At 42.7% G+C, this 26,453-nt stretch overlaps 1 protein-coding gene across 1 annotated transcript in view; it reads right to left on the minus strand.

Moving 5' to 3' along the window:
* Positions 1 to 24,873, minus strand: part of SLC45A2 (solute carrier family 45 member 2) — a 31,688-nt gene extending 6,815 nt beyond the window's left edge. Inside the window, exons 1-5 of the mRNA XM_087715391.1 lie at positions 23,961 to 24,873; positions 19,580 to 19,756; positions 13,380 to 13,693; positions 4,988 to 5,131; positions 1,367 to 1,490 (exon numbers count right to left, since the gene is read on the minus strand). Of these exons, the coding sequence (XP_087571517.1) occupies positions 1,367 to 1,490; positions 4,988 to 5,131; positions 13,380 to 13,693; positions 19,580 to 19,756; positions 23,961 to 24,342 (1,141 nt within the window). The 5' untranslated portion in view covers positions 24,343 to 24,873. The remainder of the gene's footprint in view (positions 1 to 1,366; positions 1,491 to 4,987; positions 5,132 to 13,379; positions 13,694 to 19,579; positions 19,757 to 23,960) is intronic.
* Positions 24,874 to 26,453: the final 1,580 nt, after the last annotated feature.

Raw genomic sequence — 26,453 nt, forward strand, 5'->3', positions numbered from 1 at the left:
CATGATTTTGAAGAGATAAATTTTTTAAAAAAGTTTTTTTGCACTCTGCAGGCCTCCCAAACCCTCTGCACGCCTCATTTTTTGCAAAAAAGGGGGGGGGCATGCAGAGCTTTGGGAAGTTTGTAGAGTGCTCCTGGGGGCTGGAGGGGGCAAAAATGAAGAAAACTGGCCCTTTTTTGTTCATTTTTGCCCTCCGCAGCTCCTAGGAGCACTTTGCAAGCCTCCCAAACCTTCTGCATGTTCATTTTTGACAAGAGGCAGGGTTTCAGGCCACAAATGCTGTGTTCAATGTATAAAATGCACCCAGATAATAATCCTCTTTTTGGGGGAGAAGGGTGCATCTTATACTCCGAAAAATATGGTATATATCGCTTGACAGTGCTTTTACAGTCCTCTCTAAGCAGTTTACAGAATCACCATATTGCCCCCAACAATCTGGGTCCTCATTTTACGCATCTCGAAAGGATGGAAGACTGAGTCAACCTTGAGCTGGTCAGAATCGAACTGCTGGCAGTGAGCAATGGGTTAGCCTGCAGTACTACACTCTAACCACTGCACCACCGTAGCTCTTCTACTGATATTGATCTACCTAAAGAGTTTCCTCCTCCTCTCCCTGCTTCCAAATACCCCTGAGATAATGAGTGTGAGATGCATTGAATATTCAAAGCTATATCCTGGTCAGGCAGAGAAGGTATATTACAGATCCCATCAGCTAAAGAATTCTACCTGGTGGAGGTCAGGAAAAGAGCCTTATCTCCCATTGTCCCTTCACATTTTCCCTCCAGAGGTGAGGTAGGCTCCCACTCTTCTGGCCTTCCGGAAAAGTATGAAAATCTGGCTCTGCAGCCTTGCTTGGGGTGCACAATTGTGGGGCTGGCCAGAACTCTGAAACACTAATTTTTCATTCACCCTCCTCTTTTCAAATATTTAAATTACATATACGATTTTTACGTATTAATATTTTATTTGCACATGGCTTAGAGTTCTGCTATGAGGGAGATGGGTGGTTATAAAATGTCACAGCTATATGATAGACCAGGGGTCCGTAACCTGCGGCTCTGGAGCCACATGTGGCTCTTTCATCCCTCTGCTGTGGCTCCCTGTTGCTGATCGGCGCCACAATTGATAGTGCTTTCGATTATGACAGGTAGAGGGAAAAGGATGCCATGCTAGGAGGAGACTCTATGGTGGGGGAACTGGACTTCCGGTAGGATCCAGAATTGAACGAGGGGCTTCCAGTTAGGACCTTTGTGGCTCTTTGAGTGTTTAAGGTTGCCGACCCCTGTGATAGACAGACAGGCAGTTGTTTAGCCCTATATATTTAAGGGTTGCTTTCAGGAATTTCAGTCGTTGAAATGATACTCACAGGAATAGATTGAAGAAGAAATGGCATTGATGCACAGACCCCAACATCCAATCTCTACACCCCTTTTATAGGTCAGATAAGCAGTGGAGTTGTGCGGGGCATAAGGATCACCTTCGAACACAATCTGAGGAGCATCAAAAAGACAAGATTGAAAAGTGGTTTTAATATGGAACCTATCCATATTTCATTGCTAAAGAAAGTAGAAATCTCAAAGATCAGAATTTAATATACAGGTAATCCTCAATTTATGACCAAAGTTGGGACCAGGACAGTGGTGGGTTTCAAAATTTTTTAGAACCTCTTCTGTAGGTGTGGTCTGCTTTGTGGGAGTGACTTACCGGCCATGTGACAGGGTGCCAGCCATGTGACTGAGTGGGGGGTGGCTTGGCAGTCATATGACTGAGTGGGCATGGCCAACTTGAGCCTTGTGATGTTGCTCTTTTATAATATGTCCCATAATATGTCTGTGGGTTTACTCAGTGAAAAATTCTTTTGATTGACAATTGGGAAATTAAAAAGCACTTGCCTTCGGAAGTTGTGGGAGCTTCATCACTGGAGGTTTTCAAGAAGAGATTGCACTGCCATTTGATCATATGATATCTGAGACATGAAAACCACATAATGACCACTTCTTCCTGGAAACTGATGGTAATATAACCGACTAGCCGACAACCTGGTGTTGCCTAGGTATTTATTTACAGGAGGAAAATGTCTGGACCAGTGGTGGGTTTCAAAATTTTTTAGAACCTCTTCTGTAGGTGTGGCCTGCTTTGTGGGAGTGGCTTGCCAGCCATGTGAAAGGGTGGGAGTGGCTTGCCAGCCATTTGACTGGGTGGGCGTGGCCAACTTGTAAAATGTGGTGAAACTCACTTAACAATGCTCTTGCTTAGCAACCAAAATGTTGGCTCAGGAACTCTGGCATTGAAGACCCTTGCACCCCTAACCCTTTAGAAAAAAAAACCCAGGGGTGTAAAACCTAACAGCTTTAAGAGTTGTGGACTTCAACACCCAGAATTCTTGATGATGTGCGGACGGGCGGGAGGAGGGAGCTGGAACCGGTTCTAAATGGCACTGTAGATTTGTGGAACCTCTTCTATAGAAGAGGTTAGAACTGGCAGGAACCCACCCCTGGACCAGGATTTCCATCACACGTTGGAATCACACGTTTTTTTTAAAATCTATCTTTTCTTTTTCCCTGTATTTTATTTTTTATTTTATTTCTGTATTGTAAGCCACCCGGAGTCCTACGGGATTGGGCGGCATATAAATGTTATTAAACTCTAAACTCTAAACGTTGCTGCAGTCATAAGTCACATTACCAGACCCGATTTTATTACCATAACCACGGCCCTTAATCAAGACACCACAATCATTAAACAAATCACATGCTTGTTAAGAGAATCTAGCTTCCCTGGTGGTTATTTTTGCCAGAAGCCAGCAAAAAACATCACAGATCACAATGATGTGACTGTGGGATGCTTCAATCAGTCATAAATGTGAGCTGGTTACCAAGTGCCCAAATTGCAATCACATGATCATGGGAAACAGTGCAACAATTTGCAACACTCATGAATGCAACTTTAGTTCATAACTGATTTTTTTGTGTGTGTGGGGGGGGAGAGGCCGCCGTAATTTCAAACAGTCATTAAATGAATTGTTGTAAGTTGAGGACTACCTGTACTGATCTAGAAAATAGACAATTGGAAATATCAAGACAATATATTTGCAATGGTTTTCTCTTGGTTCATCTAGTTTTGGGATACCTTGCTCAGTCCCCAAGTAACTTATTTCTCAGTGCGGGGTATATACCGGAAATGCACATTAGTATGGAATAAGTGGAATCACTGCCTGCATGAGTTGATCAATGGCACTCATTGTAGTGCTGCCATGTTCACCCAAAAAGGTCTTTTGGTAATCGAAATGGGTTGAACGCTCCATCAACTCCAAGTCTGGCATACATGCGTGGCACCAGTGTTGCAGCATTTGCAGCTCTGGCTTTGCGGAGTGCTAGCTTCTCTTGTGCTATGGGCCTAAAGTTTATATATATATATATGTGTGTGTGTGTGTGTGTGTGTGTGTGTGTGTGTGTGTGTGTGTGTTTTATTTGTGCTGATAAATAAATAAAACAAAAACAAAAAAAACACAAATCTAACAAAGGCAACAGTAAAAATATTGGGTTTCTGTCGTGATGGACTCTTGTGACGAGCCGACTGACAGATGGAAGCAGTTAGCTTCCTCCCATAATTGGGGCTTACCAGGGGTTGTAAAAATCTTAGATATATATATACCCCCAACCCAAGCAAGAAACCCTACACCATTTCTGACAAATGGCAGTCCAGTCTCTTCTTGAAAGCCTCCACTGATGAAGCTACCACAGCTTCCGAAGGCAAGCTGTTCCATTGCTTGATTGTTCTCACTGTCAGAAAGTTTATCCTTATTTCTAGGTTGAATCTCTCCCTGATCAGTTTAGCAATAGCAATAGCAATAGCAGTTAGACTTATATACCGCTTCATAGGGCTTTCAGCCCTCTCTAAGCAGTTTACAGAGTCAGCATATTGCCCCCAACAATCCGGTCCTCATTTTACCCTCCTCGGAAGGATGGAAGGCTGAGTCAACCTTGAGCCGGTGAGATTAGAACCGTTGAACTGCAGATAACAGTCAGCTGAAGTGGCTGCAGTACAGCACTCTAACCACTGCGCCACCTCGGCTCCATTATTCCTTCTCTGGCCTCCGAGTGCCTTGGAAAATAGCTTGACCCCCTCCTCTCTATGGCAGCCCCTCAAATACTGGAACACTGCTATCATGTCTCCCCTAGTCCTTCTTGTCATGAAACTAGACATACCCAGTTCCTATAACCGTTCTTCATATGTTTTAGTCTTCAGTCCCCTAATTATCTTTGTTGCTCTTCTCTGCACTCTTTCTAGAGTCTCAACATCTTCTTTATAGCGTGATGTGATTATAGTGTAACTGACTAGTCCCTTCTTAGAATGAAGATCCCTAAGAAAATTCTAGAACTGTAAGATAGACTAGAAAGTTGAATAAAATTTCAAACTATTCCATATTTTACCCAAGCAAATCACATGAATATATCCATGAATTCTTCAGTTGAGTTTGATTTAAAGGAGATGTTATCTCTACTGATGAAAAGCAGAGAATAGGGCCAATAGTACATTTTCAGTCCATTTCTCAGCTTTTATTCTAAACTTTTAAGTGGAACTGTATGTGTTTGGGAGCTCCAGGGAATCATCATTTTAAACACTGACATTTCATACTTTGGAGAATATGGAAGATAAAAAAGCAAAGATTTTCAAATAAAATGCAAATGAATTCCCCATCAACCCAATGTACCCAAATCTATACAGAAAGCCTGAAGGCACTTATTTCCCTGGGATCTCTGTTTGAGCTATTAATGAATAATTCTGAATGTTGTCAACAAAAATACAAGTATCTTTTGTAAATGAAGAGCCATGGTCTATTCCTAGGATGATGTATTCAGAAATTCAGAAGCTGAAGTGACATTTGTTATACTGTAGATACTTTAACTGGATTCTTGCACTGAGACTAATTGGGTTAGTCACCTATTGAAAGCCTCCTAGCTCCTCAACTTTTTGATTTCCTTACCTGTCCCATAAAATCAGTGAAGAAGAGCATGTTGGAAAGGAAAGCTGTCCATCCCATCAAGTGACTCAGACATAAGCTGCGGTAGTGAGGTGGCATGTGTAAAAGAGCTTCTAGGAGAGACATAATGGTTATCTGCCTTTGAACCTGGAAAGGAAAAAAAAATAACAAGCTTTGTAAACATCTGGATAGTAGTTAGTAAACAAATCCGCTGGTCAAAGATTTGTTATCTTATTTTATGTCTGCTGATGTATCTAAAATAAATGCCTGGTTAAATCCTCTAACCTCCACAGCTTCAACCTTAAACTGTCTATCGTGGACCACACCCCATTCCTAAGAGGTCTGTAAAGGGAGTGGGCATAAGGGCACCAGCGTGCTTTCCATCCCTGTCCTACTGTCCCCATTTATTTCTACTCATTTCCCTTGTTCATGTCCATGTTTATACTTATACCTGTTAAGTTGTACATGTTTGACAAACTAAATAAAATAAAATAAAATAAAATGCCCCCACCGCTCAACCTATTGTGAGCCACACCAATCTCCATTGTTGTGTCAACGGAGCAACTACCCAAAGGCAGATCTTGATCTCCTGAAACTTGAAAAGCTCCTAAACTTCTCTTTTCATCCAGTCATTTCTTGTTCCAATGTTTTAATGAATATCCTTTAATTAATATTGCTTTTTAGTATTTTAGTATATTGCTTTAAGTATTTTATTTCTTCTTTTACAGTACAATAAGGTACTTTGACACAGGAAGTAGTATATGAATATGTTAAGTGAATGAATGAATGAATAGAATAGAATAGCATAGAATAGCATAGAATAGCATAGAATAGCATAGAATAGCATAGAATAGAAAAGAATAACAGAGTTGGAAGGGACCTAGGAGATCTTCTAGTCCAACCCCCTGCTTAGGCAGGAAACCCTTCACCACTTCACAGAAATGATTATCCAACATCTTCTTAAAAACTTCCAGTGTTGAATGAATGAATGAATGAATGAATGAATGAATGAATGAATGAATAACAGAACAGTGCATTAAAATTCTAGCTTCATAGATTATATTTGGGTTGAATAGCTGATGGGTCAAAACTCACATCCAGTCCTCAGAACTGATTTTACTGGCATCCAAACCTCTTGTCAAATAGACAGGAGGTTTGGATGTCAGTAAAATCAGTTCAAATAGACAGGATGAAAAAGTCAGTCCTTTAAGGAGCTAAGGAATGAAAGGGGTAATTATTTCACCTCTTGAAAAAGCCCAAACCCTTCCAAATGGGCTAGTTTCCCCTATTTAGGGAAGTATCCTGGAGCATGACTGGTGCTTTATGCCTCTGTAAGATGTAAGGTACCCATTCTCTCTCAAAAAAATGACAGTAACACATAGCTAACCTCCAAAAAGTGCCCTCAACTCCTCTAAAGAGCCCCAGATGTTACTCCCGCTCACTCAGATGATGTCCCGACACCACAAAGGAGCCGAAGTGGCGCAGTGGTTAAATGCAGCACTGCAGGCTACTTCAGCTGACTGCTAGTTCTGCAGTTTGGCTGTTCAAATCTCACCGGCTCAGGATTGACTCAGCCTTCCATCCTTCCGAGGTGGGTAAAATGAGGACCCGGATTGTTGGGGGCAATATGCTGACTCTGTAAACCACTTAGAGAGGGCTGAAAGCCCTATGAAGCGGTATATAAGTCTAACTGCTATTGCTATTGCTACAAGTATGGTCCTCCGGGGCTCCTGGAAGCCAAAGGTGTTATTCAACCCCACTTTGTAAATTTAATCACAGTACTAAGGCTACAAGAGAACTGGTTTGGTGCAGTGGTTAGGTTAGAAATGGGGAAATCATGAGCTCTAGTCCCATTTAGTCACAAAGCCAACTGGGTGACCTTGAGCTAATCATTTTCTTTCAGCCTTAGAAAAGAGGCAATGGCAAACCACTTCCAAAATCTTGCCAAGAAAACTTGCCAAGAAAACATGTTCAGGTAGGTGCGAGGAGTCAAGACTGACTCAAACACACCCAAAGAAACAAACAAAGCAAAGCACTAAGGCTATACAAGGGATTGGTTCCCCGGTCCGTCATCTGCACCTCTATAACTGTCTGGTTTGGTTCTGCAACCTAACAAGACAGACACAGACTTCAGAGGAGAATTAGAACTGCAGAAAAAACAATGAGTACCAACCTGCCTTCCATTGAGGACCTGTACACTACATGAGTCAAAAAGAGGGCTGTGAAAATATTTACAGACCCCTCACATCCTGGACATAAATTGTTTCAACTTCTACCCTCAAAACGACGCTATCAGGCACTGCACACCAAGACAACGAGACACAAGATTTTTCCCGAACGCCATCACTCTGCTAAACAAATGATTCCCTCACCACTGTCAAACCATTCACTAAGTCTGCATTACTATTCCTATTAGTCTTCTAGAGCCGAGGTGGCGCAGTGGTTAAATGCAGCACTACAGGCTACTTCAGCTGACTGCAGTTCTGCAGTTCGGCTGTTCAAATCTCACCGGCTCAGGGTTGACTCAGCCTTCCATCCTTCCGAGGTGGGTAAAATGAGGACCCGGATTGTTGTTGGGGGCAATATGCTGACTCTGTAAACCGCTTAGAGAGGGCTGAAAGCCCTATGAAGCGGTATATAAGTCTAACTGCTATTGCTATTGCTATTGCTATTCTCATTGTTCCTATCACCCATCTCTTCCCACTTATGACTGCAGGAGTGTAACTTTGTTGTTTGTATCCTTACGATTGATATTGATTGTTTCCCAATTGCTTATTTGTACCCTATGACTATCACTAAGTGTTGTACTTTATGATTCTTGATTCTTTTTATGTACACTAAGAGCATATGCACCAAAGACAAATTCTTTGTGTGTCCAATCACACATGGCCAATAAAGAATTCTGTTTTGTTCTGTTCTAGTTTATCTATTCTGTTCTGTTTTGTCTGTTCTGTTCTAGTGAATGTATATTGCCAAAAGTATTCGCTCACCCATCCAAATAATCAGAATCAGGTGTTCCAATCACTTCCGTGGCCACAGGTGTATAAAATCAAGTACCTAGGCATGCAGACTGTTTTTACAGACATTTATGAAAGAATGGGTCACTCTCAGGAGCTCAGTGAATTCCAGCATGGAACTGTGATAGTATGCTACCTGTGCAACAAATCCAGTCGTGAAATTTCCTCGGTCCTAAATATTCCACAATCAACTCTCAGCTGTATTATAAGAACATGGAAGTGTTTGGGAATGACAGCAACTCAGACACAAAGTGGTAGGCCACGTAAACTCATCCAACATCAGTGTGTGACCTCAAAAATGCGCTTCTGGAAGAAAGGTCAAAAATTCCCATAAACACACTCCTAAACCTTGTGGATGGCCTTCCCAGAAGAGTTGAAGCTGTTATAGCTGCAAATGGTGGACCGACTTAATATTGAAACCTATGGATTAGGAATGGGATGTCACTTACAGTAAGTTCATATGCGAGTAAAGGCAAGTGAGCGAATACTTTTGGCAATATGATTTCTTGAGTTTCCTATTGAAGGAAAACTAAGATATAAATGTTCTAAACAGGTAGCAAAAAGCCAACACTATTTGCTTTTTCAAATGCAGTTGATGAGGTGCGGTGCAGAACTGCCTCAGGGAAGAATATCCAGCCAATTTCAGAAGCAAGAAGCAATTTTTGTGTCTTGGTTTGAACTGGAAATTAATGAACAATCCTTAACCCATGACAAATTAACAGTTAATGTCCATCGGCTAAATGCACACCTTGGTAGGCTTTTTGGTGATCAACCATGGAAGGCCTTCAGGGTCAGGGCATGTAGGTGTGCAAGCTAAGCATTCCCTAAAGGCACCTTGACACAGGGGTGCCTAATTAAATTTTAAAATCAATTCTACATTCTGAACACCCAACTGCATCTGCTCACTTGTGTCAGATTTCCCTTCTTTCGAAATAAAGGCTGCCTCTCTTTTCAGAGAAACTATACGCATTATGCAATCTGAAACTATCAATGCAACTAGCATCTTCTAGTATAATATTGCTGCAATGCAGAAAACACTTTGCACAAAGTAGCCTTATAGATCAGCTGTGGTCCTGAAGCTCTTCAATCTGGAAGGACCCCCTAATGGTGACCCTGTATGACATCGTTAAAAAAGATGGCATCCTAGCAGCGTCCTTCTGCCACGACTCGTTCCCCAACCCAAAGATACTCCCAACAAACAAGAAATACCATTTTTAAAAGGAAGACAGATTTTAGGAATGGTTTCCATTGTCCACTTTGTTTTGTAGAATCTGGGGAACTTGATTTTAAAGAAGAGGATATTTCCACCACGTGACAAATTCTAGACTGTTAATACTTATAAAATAACACTATTTTTGGGTAGCTCTTCAAACTATCCCTAACCTGAATATTTTCCAAATGAGAGGGCTTCAATTCACTTTACTCTAAGCTGTTTACAGAGTCAGGCTATTGCCCCCAACAATTTGGGTCCTCATTTGACCAACCTCGGAAGGATGGAAGGCTGAGTCAACCTTTGAGCCTGGTGAGATTGGAACTGCCAAATTGCAGGCAGCCAGCAGTCAGCAGAAGTAGCCTGCAGTACTGCACTCTAACCACTGCACCAACATGGCTCATAATGTTATATATGTCTTCCCATACATGATCTGAAAAGACCAGTTAGCGGGTTACATCTTCCCATTTATATGTACTGGTAGGTGGATTGAGAAATATATATTTGCAATATATTTTCTCCTTGTTCTCTTAACTATCCCAGTCCAGCAAGGGAGATCGTATAGATCAGATTTTCTCAATCTTGGCCACTTTAAGATGCCTAAGACTTCTGCAGCCTGCTTCATTGCTGAGACATTGCTGAGATGTGAAGCGAGTTGTGGGTCAAAATCCACACCGTGAGATTTGTACAAACTCTTTGACTTGCTTGCTTGACCTTTGTAAGGCATGCCCTATTTTCCCAAGACTGGTCTTCAACCTGCAATTTCTGGATGCATTATATTGAAAGAACAATGGCAAATTCCCAACCCACAGATGCTAAGTTGGGAAGAATTGATCCTAGATTATACATGCTATGTGTCAGGGTGTGCAAGCTGTACAATATACAGCAAGTGCCATTCGGTATTCCTTCTATAACAATCCTTTTCTTTTTTAAATTTTTCTGTCTCCAAACCATTATTGTCATTCATCTATCAAGGATCTTGAATGTCACAAATACACAGGCAAGAGTGTAACACAACAAGGACAATGGTCACAGAATTACCGAATTTCTCTTTCAAGCATATTTGCAAAGTTAATACAGAAGTCAACCCTGGTCTGTTCACTTTTGTAATGCTGGTTCCCCACTGTCAAGGTTGATATTGGTTGCAGAACGTTGTTCATGCACTCTTCTTCCTTGGTTTGACAGCTTAGCTTTGATTAAAACAACACAAGGTAAAGCCTACTAGCCTAAACAGAAATATTTATGCAGAGAAACCTCTCACAGAAAGATGGAACTGTTGAAAACACTTAGGCCGAATATGCAGGTGGTAGCATATGCAGATTTGGATGAAGATGAAAACAACTTCATTTGTCTTTCAGAAAGAAAATGTCAGGCCTTGGAGCCATCTTTTACATTGGGCTTTCAAGCCTGCCACATTTTCCACTGTGGGAAAATGGGAGGGGGGATTATATGGAGTATGGGAGATATATAGTCAAAATAACATTCCTTTCTCAGAGAGTCAAGGACACCTTGCCCTGCAGCTGTGATAGTGTGAATGGGAGGCATCTCCTGTTTTGGATGGTGCCTGATTGGGCCATGGGATGGACATATGGGTGCTGGGCATGGACTTGAACTCTCATTTGGGTGGGGAAAACCTGGAAACTTTTAGATTTGGGTTTTCCCAGATGTGCCAATCTGACATCTCTCGTAAAATGGAACTTTGAGGAAACTCAATCCTCGGAGTCTTCTTTTGTTGGGGGTGTTATTTGGAACCCTGACATAAAATGCATATTAACATTTCATTTTCCTAGACTTCATCTATTGTACAACGTAACCCAGGGGTGTCAAACTCACGTCGTCATGTTGTCGTCACGTGATATATCACGACTTTTTTCCCCTTCGCTAAAACGGGGGTGGACGTGGCCAGTGCATGATGCATCCAGCCCTTGGGCTCCAAGTTTGACATCCAGGGATGTAACCCATTGCTTTCTGGGATTAAAACTTACTGTAATGTAAAATCAAAATGTACCATAGACCTACTTTGGGCTCCTCTATTTCCTGAAGTGCTTTTTTTTTTTTCAAAAATACGTTGAGAATTTAAACATGGTTTGAATACCAGATACTTAATGTCACTTGGTTTGCATTTTTTTATACACCGAGAACATCCAATATTTAAAATACAGTAAAAATATGGCATGCATAATTTGATTTTTCCCCCCCACTGTTTTCCTAGGAATGCCTAACTGAATGATATAGCACAACTTTGCAAAATTCATTCTTTCCACAACTGCAAAGCGTAAAGTCATATCCAAAGTAATCAAGCGAATGAATGTAGCCAGGCATACATATTGCTTTTCTGGAATCAATGCCAAAGATTTATCTTCAGAAATTAAAAAACGGAAGATTTTATTGAGCAGAGCCTCTATCTTCACAGTTGCATTAATGCGGGATTAGCAGATATTGACATAAAAGGTTTAAACACGGGAATAAGCAAGCTGACACACAGCCGATGTTATTGATGACAACGCCTTACGCCTGCTATACAGCAAAAATCAATGAAATATTTTTAGCAGATGACTTTTGAACCCATCCTTCACAGATTTTGAGGGAGCTAAGATTTGAAATAAAATCCAGAATGGCCTTTTTTTCTTTATTATACTTCACTTTACCCATGTTGAGGCCTACTGCACCAGCCAAGGTCAATACTCCCACCAGGGGCGTCTCCAATATATATATTTTTTTAAGTCAATACAATGGTTGTGCTTGTTCAACTGAAGGTTTGTCCCCTTTTTATATGTGTGTGTTGTAGGTGCTGTGTTCATAAAAGCTGGGGCTTCAATCTTGTCAGCCCAGTCACCATCTTGATTTTTTTCCCCCTAGGAGTATATGTTCTCGATTTATGACCACAATTGTGCCAAAAATCTATGTTGCTAAGCGAGACAATTGTTAAGTGAATTTTGCCCCCTTTTATGACCTTTCTTGCCACAGTTCAGAGCCGAGGTGGCGCAGTGGTTAAATGCAGCACTGCAGGCTACTTCAGCTGACTGCAGTTCAGCAGTTCGGCTGTTCAAATCTCACCGGCTCAGGGTTGACTCAGCCTTCCATCCTTCCAAGGTGGGTAAAATGAGGACCCGGATTGTTGTTGGGGGCAATATGCTGACTCTGTAAACCGCTTAGAGGGGGCTGAAAGCCCTATGAAGCGGTATATAAGTCTAACTGCTATTGCTATTGCTAGTTATTAAATTAGTAACATGGTTGTTAAATGAATCTGGCGTTCCCATGAATTTGGCTCGCCAGAAAGGGTGATCACGTGACGTCGGTACACAACAACTGTCATAAAGATGAATCAGTTGACAAGCGCCTGAATTTTCATCGCTTGACCATGGGGATATTCAATGGTTGTAAGAATGGTCAAAAATCACTTTTTTCAATGCCATTGTGACTTTGAATGGTCACTAAATGAAAGGTTGTAAGTTGAGGACTAACAGTCATGATGACATTTTCTGAATTGTCTACAAAAAAAAATAATTCATGATAATTGATCATTTTATTTATTGGATTTACTTGTATGGTGAGCACTGCATACCAAGACAACGAGACACAAGAACAGGTTTTCCCCCGAACGCTTAATTCTGCTAAACAAATGATTCCCTCACCACTGTCAAACTATTCACTAAGGCTGCATTACTATTCCTATTAGTCTTCTCATCGTTCCTATCCCTCATCTCCTCCCACGTATGACTGCAGGACTGTAACTTTGTTGCTTGTATCCTTACGATTCATATTGATAATAATTGTTTCTTGATTGCTTACTTGTACCTGATGACTGTCATTAAGTGTTGTACCTTATGATTCTTGACAAATATATCTTGTCTTTTTATGTACACTGAGACCATATGCACCAAAGACAATTTCCTTGTGTGGCCAATCACCCTTGGCCAATAAAGAATTCTATTCTATTCTATTCTATTCTATTCTATTCTATTCTATTCTATTCTATTCTATTCTACCCTACCCTACCCTACCCTACCTTACCCTACCCTACCCTACTCTATCCATTTCCAAAGATTCAGGGTTAGGGTTTTTTTTTGGGGGGGGGGGGGAACCACATGACATTCACAATGAACTTTTCATGGGAGACAACATTTCAATAATTAAAATACATTGTAAACTTAAAAAGCACCGTTACCTGAATATCTGCTTTTGTGGTGAGTTTCTCCTCTTTGGGTGAAATCTGCATTTCGCCGTATTCACTATTATTCTTGACACTTTCTATGGCCCCGTATTGATCAGCCTGAGAGTTTTTCACCAGGACTTCAGTCTCGTCCCTGGTGTGGGCAAGAGGTGCTTCAGGGATGCTGCACAAATGCACCGTAAGACAGAGCAGGAACACGAGGGCACCAAAAAAGAACATCACGTGGAATTCTGACCCTAAATATTTCCCCAAAATAGTTGCTCCCCAATCAATGGCCCCTGTCAGGTATCCCAGAGCCCCTCCAAGACCTAAAAGAAAAAAAGAAAGAAAAATGCTGCTCACTTTCACATAGGCAGTCAAAATATACTTCATGCTAAATTGTCAGATTATTGCCAGAGTCACGTCTGTTTTGCAAACTTAGGCATGGAGTGTATTGCAGCTTCCTATTTCATCACAGCATTCAAACCTTATTAGAGTTAGCAATCGTATAAATACGGTAGATTTTCTCCATGACAAATGATATGCTATAATAATACATTAAGACACACATCTAGCAAAACTAAATTGTGTAACTTTTCTTTAGTTCTTGCGGGCAGCTAAGCTGAAATGTCTTGTCATTTAGAACAATTTCCAAGATGTGCACCAGTTCTGTTTGCGGCAATGCAATCCCATCCAGCACCAAAGATGGCCTAATCTCAGAACTGATAGGATGTCAAACCCACAGCCCCTCAGTTGGCCCAGGCATCATTTGAAGCCTGTTGTTCCAATCCAGATCCCCACAGCCTCCAAGCACTGGGAAAAGGCATCCATACATTGCTTAATTCACCAGGGGTAAGGTAAAAGTTCCCCTCGCACATATGTGCTAGTTGTTCCTGACTCTAGGGGGTGGTGCTCATCTCTGTTTCAAAGCCGAAGAGCCAGCGCTGTCTGAAGATGTCTCCTGTGGTTATGTGGCCAGCATGACTAAACACCAAAGTTGCACGGAGCGCTGTTACCGTCCCACCAAAGGTGGTCCCTATTTTTCTACTTGAATTTTTACATGTTTTGAACTGCTAGGTTCAGAAGCTGGGACAAGTAACGGGAGCTCACTCCATTATGCAGTGCTAAGGATTTGAACCGCTGAACTGCCAACCTTTCAGATCAACAAGTTCAGCATCTTAGCCACTGACCCACTGCGTCCCTTACTCACCAGGGGCAGAGATGTCTAATTAGGTATCATCAGTCTACAAATGACACCTCACTCCGTGGCAATTGATGAACTTATCCAACAGATGCATGTAGATGTTGAATAGGAGCAGAGAGAGCACCCAATCTGGTAACACCCTGCATAGTAGGGGCTGAGGCTGGGATCTCTCTCCCTCCTACAATCACCACTAACTGGTATCAACCCTGGAGAAAGGAGGCAAACCAGCACAAAACAGTGCCACCTAGTCTCAATCCCTGGAATTGATTCAGAAGAATAACATGGTTTATATTCCAAATATGCTTTTTCAAAAGACAACTGGACTTGTGCAGGGGTGGGTACCTGCCAGTTCTAACCTCTTCTATAGAAGAGGTTCCACAAATCTACAGTGCCATTTAGAATTGGCTCCAGCTCCCTCCCCCCGCCCATCCACGCATCATCAAGATGAAGAGCAAGAGGAGGAATTCTGGGAGTTGAAGTCCACAAGTCTTAAAGCTGTCAAGTTTGAACACCCCTGGGGTATTTTTTCTAAAGGGTTAGAGGTGCAAGGGTCTTGTAACTTGACAGCTTTAAGACTTGTGTGCTTCAATTGCCAGAGTTTCTGAGTCAACATTTTGGTTGGTAAGCAAGAGCGTTGTTAAGTGAGTTTCACCACATTTTACAAGTTGGCCATGCCCACCCAGTCACATGGGTGGCAAGCCACTCCCACAAAGCAGGCCACACCTACAGAAGAGGTTCTAAAAAAATTTGAAACCCACCACTGACTTTGTGTTTTCTTTGAAGTTAGAATGATAGAATAACAGAATTGGAAGGGACCTTGGAGATCTTCTAGTCCAACCTCCTGTTTAGGTAGGAAACCCTACACTACTTCAGACAAATGGTTATCCAATCTATTCTTTAAAACTTCTAGTGCTGGAGCATTTACAACTTCTGGAGGCAAGCTGTTCCACTGATTAATTGTTCTAACTGTCTGTAAATTTCTCCTTAGTTCTAGGTTGCTTCTCTCCTTGCTTAGTTTCCACCCATTGCTTCTTGTTCTACCCTGAGGTACTTTGGAGAATAGCTTGACTCCCTCTTCTTTGTGGCAGCCCCTGAGATATTGGAACACTGCTATCATGTCTCCCCTTGTTCTTCTTTTCATTAAACTAGATATACCCAATTCCAGCAACCATTCTTTTAATGTTTTAACCTCCAGTCTCCTAACCCCCTTTGTTGTTCTTCTCTGCACTCTTTCCAGAGGCTCAACACCTTTTTTTACATCATGATGACCAAAACTGGATGCAGTTTAGTTTCACTTCTCATCCAAGAAGTTTCTTCAGGTCTGAATGAATGGTTGGGGATGGAAGGATTGATATTCCTTGCAGTCATCCGGTCGTTAGCAGTCCTTATGAGAGTCATTCAGGCCATTTGGAGGTTTTTCTATGCAACCCCCAGGAACCTTGGCCATAAACAATTTGGAACGGGCTGTCAAAGTAGCAAGTGAGCATGCATGGCTTCGTTTGCACATGCGCAGGATTTAGGTTGCACACATGAAAGCATTCCCTCACTGCTGAAACTGCTGAAGCCACCACTAGCAGTCCATGGAACCAAAAAGGTTGGGGACAACCTGGTTTAAAGTATGTTTATGTATATCTGCCTTTGAGTCAGCACCGACTTCCAGTGACTGCCTGGACAAGTCCCCCCAGTTTTCTTGGCAAGATCTTTCCGGAAGTGGTTTGCCGTGGCCTCTTTCCTAGCGATGGGCTGGGCGCTAAAGGAAGGTCATGGCACATACTTGAAAGTAAATCAGGAAGACTGTAATTGGGGTCCGTCTGGCATGAACAAAGAATGCTTATCAACAGGAAATATGCACGTGTAAAGCTTGTAGCAATTATGGGTAGTTAGACAATTTGCAGACCTCAGCTAAAAGTTAGGGATGGCCTGCAGCAAATGAAATGTGCATTAGATATCTCCTGGGGGGTTCATTAGCCAAGACTTAGGAATCGGGACACCTAGAGACCAATAGAACAAATTGTAGAATTATTACAAAAATGTTTATTAGATGATATTTCTTGTTATCTCACCTTGTCCTGCCTTTAGTGAAAATGTTTAAAGCTTACTTAATCCTTTGTTCTTGGTTTTCTTGGCATTTTGACCCTTTGCCTTAAAGTACTCCAATAGAAAGCAATCAGAAAACCTGCACCTTGTGTCCAGTGTCCATCATTGGCTTCAGCACCAGACTCAGACCCGAATTGGGGACAACAATCTGGCTAAGGGAGAAAATGACTCAAGGAGCTGGGTTTTGTCCCTAAGGCAGGACTAGGATGCTCCATTCTTAACCACTATACTGACTCTCATGCTTTTATGATCTATAAAGTCAGACTAATAGACAGCAACTATCACCATGGCTGAGGGTGGATGTTTGAACCTGTATCTCTGCAGTCCTAGTCCAGCATTCTAAACACTACATTTCAAAGGCTTAGCCACCGACCTGGTTTGACTCCCTGCCATGATTGGTAATTGCCAATGGGCAGAAATCTTAACTGTTGGGTCTTGACCTAGGACTAATGTCATCTGTTGTACCAAGGAAGTAAAAGTGGCATCATCAGTGGGATAAGAACAGCTGGTAGTTTCAAGAAACCAAACTCTGCAACACATTGATGAGCAAAACCCAGCTTCTGCTGCAAATGTAACATCAATCAAAACTAAGCTGAGCTGGAGTGGGTTAGTTTGGAGGTTCCACCACAAAACCGCGGATGACAAAATCGTGGTCGACGAAAGCGCGCATTTGACGTCATCACAGTGCAACGAAAACATCGCGCTGTGATCGAAAAATGTAAAAATAAAGCGAAAACCTTACCCTAACCCCCCCAAACCTAACCCTAAACCTAACCCTAAACCTAACCCTTAACCTAACCCTAAATCTAACCCTAAACCTAACCGTTAACATAACGCTAAACCTAACGCTAACCCTTAACCTAACGCTAAACGTAACCCTAACGCTCTAAACCTAACCCTAACCCTTAACCTAACCCTAACCCTAACCCTAAACCTAACCCTTACCTTTATGTGAATCGGCTTGCTTTAATTTAATTTTTATTTCAATTTTTAATTTTTTTCGTCGCGCTGTGATGACGTCAAATGCGCTCTTTCGGCGATCACGCTTTTGTGGACCGCGGTTTTGACGGGTCACGAGTTTGGAACCTGGAATGGTGGTAGGTAGGTATGACAACATTTTATCTGGGACTGAAAAGTGCATTTCCATAGCTTTGCCTAAAATAAGAATGGAAATATATTCTTACATAGTCAGGAAGCTTTAGGGAACAAGTACTACACTATGCTTACAGTTATTCAAGTGCCATTCGGGGAATGAAACCACCATCATTAGCATCATATGACTCAAGCTTCTTTCATCCAAAGCCGTAAATATAATATTTGCTATCATTGTGTTTTTGTGGGAGCGAGCAATGCACACACACACAGTTTCTAATTTGCTCAAAAGGTCAAATTCACATAATGTGATACGGAAATAATTCTTGATTGTTGGCTTGACGCTGGGGCGACACTACTGCCTAATTTGTTCTTTGCTTCAAGGGTGATGAATTTGGAACCTTTTCAAATCATATAGAGGCGTGTTCTTTTCCATCTCGTAATAAAATGAAAGGGAAATGTATTAAAAAAGCTGTAACATTTGTAGATTATAGATTGTAGATTTGTTTTTGTTTTTTCAAGAAAACAATGTTTTTTGTCTATTGGGTCCCCATCAGATGAACCTGATTTATAGGAGTGAGACTAAGTACATGCATAATCCTCTTCTCCTTGACTCCAAATGGATTCTGTGAAGTTAATTGCCCTAGCACAGGGGTGTCAAACTCAAAGATGCTTAGATCTGGTCCGCGGAGCGGACCTGGAAACAATGAAGGATCGGTTCGCGGTGCCTCTGTCAGCAAAAACAGAGCTCAGGAGGGGACCCTCCCGAGCTTCGTTTTCACTGGCAGAAGGTTGCAGGAGGCTGTTACAGCCAAAAACAGATCTTGTGAGGGCCACACGTGACCCTCCCAAGCTCCATTTTCACTGGAAGAGGGTTGCAGGACGCAGTCACACCCGAACTGAGCTCAGGAGCCCATTTTCACTGGCAGAGTGCTCAGGCCGCCACAGTTGCCCCTGACACGAGCAATGTTGAGCTGGCCACGCCCATTCCAGCTCCCCAAGGTCAAACACAACCCTGATGCAGCCCTCAATGAAATTGTTTTTGACACGCCTGCCCTAGGACTATAACTTTGATTTTAAAAGCCAATTACCTCCAATAGACCAATCAGATCCCACAGATTAGGCCTCCTCCGAATTCCATCCGCTGGCCAATGCCGACTGGCGACTACCCGGAGGAGAGCCTTCTCTGTGGCTGCTCCGACCCTCTGGAACGAGCTCCCCGTGGAGATTTGAACCCTCACCACCCTCCAGGCCTTCCGCAAAGCCCTTAAAACCTGGCTGTTCCGACAGGCCTGGGATTAAAGAGTTTTTGCCCCCCTTCTCGAATGGTATGGTTGTTGTGTGTTTTTAAATTTTGTATTGTTATGTCTTGTCTTTTTTATCCCCCTGTCTGTACCCCCTTCCCTGATTGAATTGTGAGCCGCCCTGAGTCCCCTTCGGGGAAAAGGGCGGCATATAAATTTAATCAATCAATCAATCAAAAGCAAATTAAAAACCTTCAGTGTTGAATCTTTTCTAACTCTTATAGTAAGCCAAGAGAGAATAGACTCTCCAGATAATTGTTAAAAGATCCCCCAAATCCACTACTCCTAGACTATTCCAGAGGTGTGAGATTGATGTTCAGTGTTCATTTTGGGAGAGGTTTTCTTCCCTTCAACCAGCCCCAGTAATCACAAGATTACTTTTCTAAAGAAGAATTGCAATGATGCTCCAAATCAGCTGACCAGCGCAACCCAGACCTTAAGGGTGGGAAGGAAAACTCACTGAACGACTTCTGCATTTCCAGAGGAGTAAAAAAGAAGAACTTTTATCTTGGATTTACCTGTCAGGAGTGCATGATAATGGAGCCCCTTTTGCTTGTCCTGGTGAGTGCAGACATCAAATAAATACGCCTTGATGGGACCGTCAATAAAATCAGCAGCAAAATCAAACAGCACGACTCCCAGCATGGTAATAATTATAGCCCATGTCTTCCAAGTGCCTCGGTCAATAACCAGAACTGTAAGAGAAAACATTTGGCTTTGTTGATAGTTATTTTTTTATGCCAACTTGCTGAGGTTCAATTGACCAGGTGAGGAAAGTACTTTTGTAACATGAAAACACATTTAAATGCACATTTAAATGCATGTAACTCAACTGGCACAGCTAATGTTGAATAAGATGTAGATTAAATCAAGGGTACCGTTACTAGAATTTCTATTTGAACAGTAACAGCCTTATAGGTAGGATTCGACTTTCAGCCACAATTGGGACAAAAACCCATTTTATTAATTTGCTGTGAATTCTGCTCATTCACATCCAGCAAAGTCTTTCAAGGGAGGATTTACAGTCACAGACCTTATCTGGCTTGGAGAGCTGACAGACCGATATCTGCAAAACTTGGCAAGGAGTCTTGGAGAGTAACAAATCAATTAAGCAAACTAATTGTCTCCTGCAAACTCCACTCCCCTTTCACTCCTCTTTTATTTCCTCACGGAGGAGCTATTCATTGTCCACCTTACTCCCAAGTTGACCCCTGTTCTTTAGTTGTTCCCTTCGTCTGGCAATTCTGTGCATGCGGCACGCTGGGAACAGGCTCCAGCTGTTCGTCTGACTCTGAAGGCAGCTGATAACTGGCATAGGGCTCTGGCCTCCTCTCTGCCTCCAACACAGAGCCCCCATCAGAGCCTCCCCCAGATTCCAGGACTGGCCCATGTTCCTCCCCAACCTCCTCACTGTCCAAATCTGCTGCCAGCTCCGCAGGCCACTGGCAGGCCACAACACTTAGGTTTTTTTATGCTGGTATTTCAGCAAGACTCAAATATCATTAAACAACAATTATAAGACCAAAGGAGATTCATTACCAGAAATAAAATATACAGGGATGCAAAACTGCAAATCATTTAGAAAAAATGTGAAAATGAAGATCTCAATTTAATAGTAGAATAGTAGAAGAAACTCAGATAACAAAAATCCAAAATATAAAGGAAGAAGTTGATATGAACTATAGAAATGATAGCATGTAGGACACATGGGGAGGAAGCTAACCACCAGACTGCATGAAGACAAGCAAGCAGTCAGAACCCATTGGTAGCCTCACATTGCAATTAACAAGGACATGCATTCAATTTTGCAGCTATTAAGATTGTTGGACGAGCAGGTACAAAAACAACCAGGGAAATGATTGAAGCCTGGGAAATGGGCCCCTCATCAGTCAAAAGGAGTGCTGATTTACCACCAAGTTATCAATTCCTTAGGGCTTGGCAGCACAAGGAAACGACACCCAACTACTTAATAGCCAGCCATCAACACCTCAATCAACAACTAAAAAGCCACACCAAACAGGTACCATATAAATACTACACACAGAATAGCACAAAGCACACACTCTGTTAGAAAGAAGTTCCCTGATGATGGGCTCCAGCATATGCCCAAAAACTTTGAAGACTAAATCTTTGGTCCCAATGACCAACCCAGATTGGATCCAGGGATGCCCATCCCCTGGGCTGCAGCCCACGGCCGGGCTGTGGGGAACCAGCACATGTATGCTCAGCTTCACTTGCTTGCATGAGTGGCAGGCCGGCACACATGCACTGAGTGCTCACCAGCCAGCCACTTATGAAAGGACTGCCTGTGTGCACATGCGCCGGCCCGCTACTCACATGGCCCAGTTCCTCTCTCCTCCCCCAAGCCGGGTAGCCAAGTCACAAAGGTTGGGGACCGCTGACTTAGAGGAAGTAATAACCACAGAACCAGTATAGGCTAGCACTGAAACAACCTAAACTGATCCCCTGTCAAGAGGAATTAAAAGAAAAATTATGGCATATGCAGAATTACCAGCTGGAAAGACAAAGACTGCCAACATTGAAAGTAGTGCCCAAAACAGACTTGGCATTTATAATGAAAGATGTGAATAATGTGCTTGCAAAGATTAAAATAACATCTATCAAATGGACTAATCAGCCTGCTTACAGCACAGCACTAGTGGTTACAGAAGAATTGGACACCCAAATTAGAAAAATAAAATGCAAATCATATTCAATCTCAAAAATGGGACATCACACTTGAAGCCAAGACAAAGAAATAAAAATCAGAAGTGAGTAATTTAAAGAAAATGAAAGAGCAAAAACAAGACAAGCCTTTTTTTTTTTAATTGACTTAGCACCAGAAAGAAGCTTTGGAAATCAAAAAGCAACAAATAAAATTGAACGGTATGAGATACAATCATCCAAGTTTACCAAGCTTCATTCTTTCAATCAGACCAGAGTTGAAAACCAAATAAAAAGGAAACAACCCAGTTTTGGAAATATAACAGGGGACAAATAACCAGGATTATTTAGAAGAAAATAACATCGTTCCAGTACAATAAAAGGAAAAGCAGAAGTACAAAAGAAACATTTCTGATTGATAAAATAGTTTTGGAATATTGCAAATGGTGAAAAACCAATTTATGTATGGTCTGGATATCAATTATTAAAAGACTAGCAATAGCAATAGCAGTTAGACTTATATACCGCTTCATAGGGCTTTCAGCCCTCTCTAAGCGGTTTACAGAGTCAGCATATCGCCCCCACAGTCTGGGTCCTCATTTCACCCACCTCGGAAGGATGGAAGGCTGAGTCAACCTTGAGCCGGTGAGATTTGAACCGCTGAACTGCAGATAACAGTCAGCTGTGGTGGCCTGCAGTACTGCACCCTAACCACTGTGCCACCCCGGCTCTCCTCAAGAAGGGTTTGATTCATTATTACCACATAGTAGTAATGTTTGGAAATAATTGGTTTTAGTAACAATATGTTACTAAAATGTTAATAGAAAAAAATGAAGCAGGGGAAGACAGAAATAGTGGTTAGAAATGAAGAATATGAGTTTGTTAACATTAGGAAAGGCATCTTCTAGGACTGGGATGGCGAACCAATGGCACATGTGCCACAGGTAGCATGCAGAGCCCTCTCTGCGGGCATGCGAGCCGTCACCCCAGCTCAGCTCCACCATGCATGCACCTCCCACTGGCCAGTTGATTTTTGGGTTGCGTACGCATGTGTGGGGGTGTGGGGGGTGTCACACAGACATGCATGGGGGGTTGCACATGCATGCATGGGGCAGGGGGGTCACACACACATGTGGGGGGCGGGTCTCGCACACACATGCATTGGGGGAGCATCCTCCCTGCAGCTTGTTTTTGGTCCCAGGAGGCTGCAGGGAGGCCTACTAGGCCCAAAATGGGGCATGTGGGGGTGCGCCCCCCACGGTCCATTTTCGCTCCCAAGAGAGGCTGCAGGGAGGTTACTAGACCAATATTCTGTCATCAAATTCATTTTTGGGGGACCACTATATAAGTCATAGTCCATGACAGTGAGTCTCCCATGTTGACTACAGTGGGGCCAAATGAAAGAAAAATCTATAGAAAAAAATGAAAAGATTTTGAATGGCCAATCACCGCCACCTCACAAAATCCTGGGCCCAAATGTCAGAATGAGCCATCTTGAGAGATTTCAGCCATGATAAATATATACTTGTATTTTGCCTCCTCATCTTAAATATCCAATACTCCCATGGATCAGATTGAGAACTTTGGTCAACAATATAGCCAATACACTTTCTATTGTACCTATCTTCTCCATTGTAATTCCTAAACTGGTCCAGTTTACCAGAATATTGCATATTATTTGAGTTAACAAACTTCTTAACATCCTGTACCCTTGAATAATGAAACAATCCAGCGGTTGTGTTATTTCCCCCCCCCCCCCTGCTAATTCCAAGCTTCTGCATTAGAAGCCCTTAAGTAACGATTTTTATTTATTAAACCAATTTATATAGATTAGAATAGTTGTATTATCCACTTTTGAGGCTTCAATTAAACAATAGCATTGAGATGAATCCTAACCCTTTAGAAGTGAACCCCTTTTCTTTGTTCTCCAAGTTCTTGAAACAAAGAGCCAGCCGTATTTATCTATGCAAATATTAAAAATACGCTCTGAATGACAACAATATTCTTGCCCAGCCAACTCCACATTTAAATCTACCCTTTTCAGCCTGAGATTCAACTAGATTTCTCTCTTGTTTTTATATATAAAGTCTATGCCGTTAAACCCTGCTGACTGATTTATTGCAGATACACAACCAACATGTGCAACGGCTTTTAAGAACGTTCACCATCTCCAATCTCTCTCCTTTTAACACTCAAGTTTGCTTTTCCTGACTCAGCAACAGGTTGTGTACTCACCTGAGATGACTGCATCTCCATTCAGGTACAGGCTCATCCCCAGGAGCATCAGGAGGCCAAGGATGAAGATAAAAGGTCTTCGCTTGCCCCACCTAGAAGTGCAGTTGTCGCTGACTGAACCCACCACCGGCTGCAGCAGAAATCCTAGGATGGGGCTGATAAGCCATACAAAGCTATAAAGGCTTTTGGGGAGGCCCACGGTGAGCAACACGGGGGTGACAAAGGCCGCTTCCACTGCGTAGCAGAACTCGCGGCCAAACATGACTGTGCTGTGCATAATCAACTGCCCCGTTCTCTTCTTGGAGGGCTTCATTGGCTTAAAAGGATCTTTCCCAGTTAAGGGTTTAAACACGGTTTCTTCTTTCCTACTGAGGGGTCCCATTCTGGCAATGCCCAAATCGCAGGACTGCAGAAGCTCGGCTATGATCCTGCTGGGTTAGACTCATTGAGCTGGTAACTAGGAGGCTGTTCCATCAGGCGTAAATCCTTGGTCTGGGCGTAGCAAAGAAAAGAGCCAGAGGGGCCACGCATATTTCCCATAGCTCGGGAATCACAAGTTACAGGGAGGGGGGGGGGAAGTGGAAGGGGAAATACGTCTGTGTCTCTGAAAAGAAGATTAGCACAGTTAGAACTGCTGGCTGGAAAGTGCCCAGCTCTTTATCACTGGAGGATTATGTCCGAGTGGATCACATGTCTACATAGGGCAGGCTTCAAAGTTCTTTTGAAGGCATGTGTACATTTATGGCATAGAACAGCTTCACAAGTTGTTTCATCTTGTACTGCAAGCAGTCAGGGTATTAATGTATCTGTCAATGCTGTCAGCAGAAAAAAAGAAGAAATCTCTTCATTCAGATAGTAAACACAAGTGCCAAGCCACCTTCCCGGAGGAGGGCCTTCTCTGTGGCTGCTCCGGCCCTCTGGAACAAGCTCCCCATGGAGATTCGAACCCTCACCACCCTCCAGGCCTTCCGCAAAGCCCTTAAAACCTGGCTGTTCCGACAGGCCCCTGAGTCCCCTTCGGGGAAAAGGGCGGCATAGAAATATAATAAATTCAATTCAATTCAATTCCTGGAGAAAAAACATAGCATGAGATCTACTAATCTTCCAGTGGGCAAAGGATCCTATGTTTTAATGCTCAGCTTTTCCTTCCTTGTGTTGCCATGGTCTATGAATGTTTGGGGTTCTTGGCTTGGATGGAGAGGAAGAGAAAGCTTTGTTCAGTTTACAGCATGGACCCGAACCAGTAATAAAATGCAAACCAATATTTAAACCAGTAGTAAAATGCGAGCCAGTATTTCCGATGATCAGCTGTGACACGCAATGTATATTAGCTAAAAAGCAGGATTTCCTGCTTTGTAGCTAATCTAAATCGTGTGGCACAGTGGATTCCCCCCACTGTTCTACTTACCTTCCTGGCACGCTCGGTAACAGGCTCCACCCACTCGCCCAGACATCATCGCATCTGTTTTTTATGCTCTACGCATGCGTGGAAGGTCCTGCGCATGCACAGAGGTGGCACGTGCGTTCACATTTGCAAACCGGTAGCGGAGGTAAGTAGATTTCACCCCTGGTTTACAGTTATATTAAATCCGTTTGAACTGATGATAATCCAAGTCTAGGTGACTTGTTTCTGTTTAACCATCACAAAGACTTGAAAATAAGTGCAGTACAAATCGTAGAAACAACAGGAACTCACGCTAGAAACTTTATTTAGAATATGAAGAAGACCAAAATCCAAGGCTGAGTTAGCATTGGACATGAATCTAAACCAGGGGTGTCAAACTCAATTTCACTGAGGGCTGCATCAGGGTTGTGTTTGATCTCAGAGTGGGCATGGCCAGCTTGACATCACTTGTGTCGGGGGCACCTGTGGTGGCCCGAGTGCTCTGCCAGCGAAAATGGGCTCCTGAGCTTCATTTTCGCTGGCAGAAGCGCCATGGGGCGGTCTCAGAAGTGGGTTCCTACCAGTTCGGACTAGTTCAGCTGAACCGGTAGTAACTTGGTGACCTGGGTCCCTGGAAGTGGCAGTGACCCAGGCCTGCCACACTCCCGAACTGGTTCTCTCGGTGGCGCCATCTTGTTTTTGCCTTCTGCACATGTGCAGAGCAATTTTTGCAACTGTATGCACATACGCACAAAGCAGGTGCATGCAAAGTGCACGCATCACCTCCCTGAGTAAACCGGCAGTAGTGGCAGCTGGAATCCACCCCTGGCCAGTCCTTTACTGTTTCCAGGGCAGTTCCATAGGCCAGATCTAAGCACCCCGTGGGCCGGATCTGGCATCCAGGTCGTGAGTTTGACACCCCTAATCTAAACCATCTATCAATTATTTACCATGGACATGAGCCAAACCTACATTCTAGAACCTCAGTGTCACCTCAGTGAAACCTCAGCTTCTCAATTGAGTGTCAAATTACTCTATAAAGTATCAATACAATAAGGGCTGCAAGATGCTTTGTTGATTTAAGACTGGAATTCTCTGCACAATTATTT

This window comes from Thamnophis sirtalis, unplaced genomic scaffold (assembly GCF_051295495.1).
Source record: "Thamnophis sirtalis isolate CommonGarterSnake01/CBP01778 unplaced genomic scaffold, rThaSir2_p1.2 scaffold_5, whole genome shotgun sequence".
In the NCBI taxonomy this organism is placed as follows: Eukaryota; Metazoa; Chordata; class Lepidosauria; order Squamata; family Natricidae; genus Thamnophis; species Thamnophis sirtalis.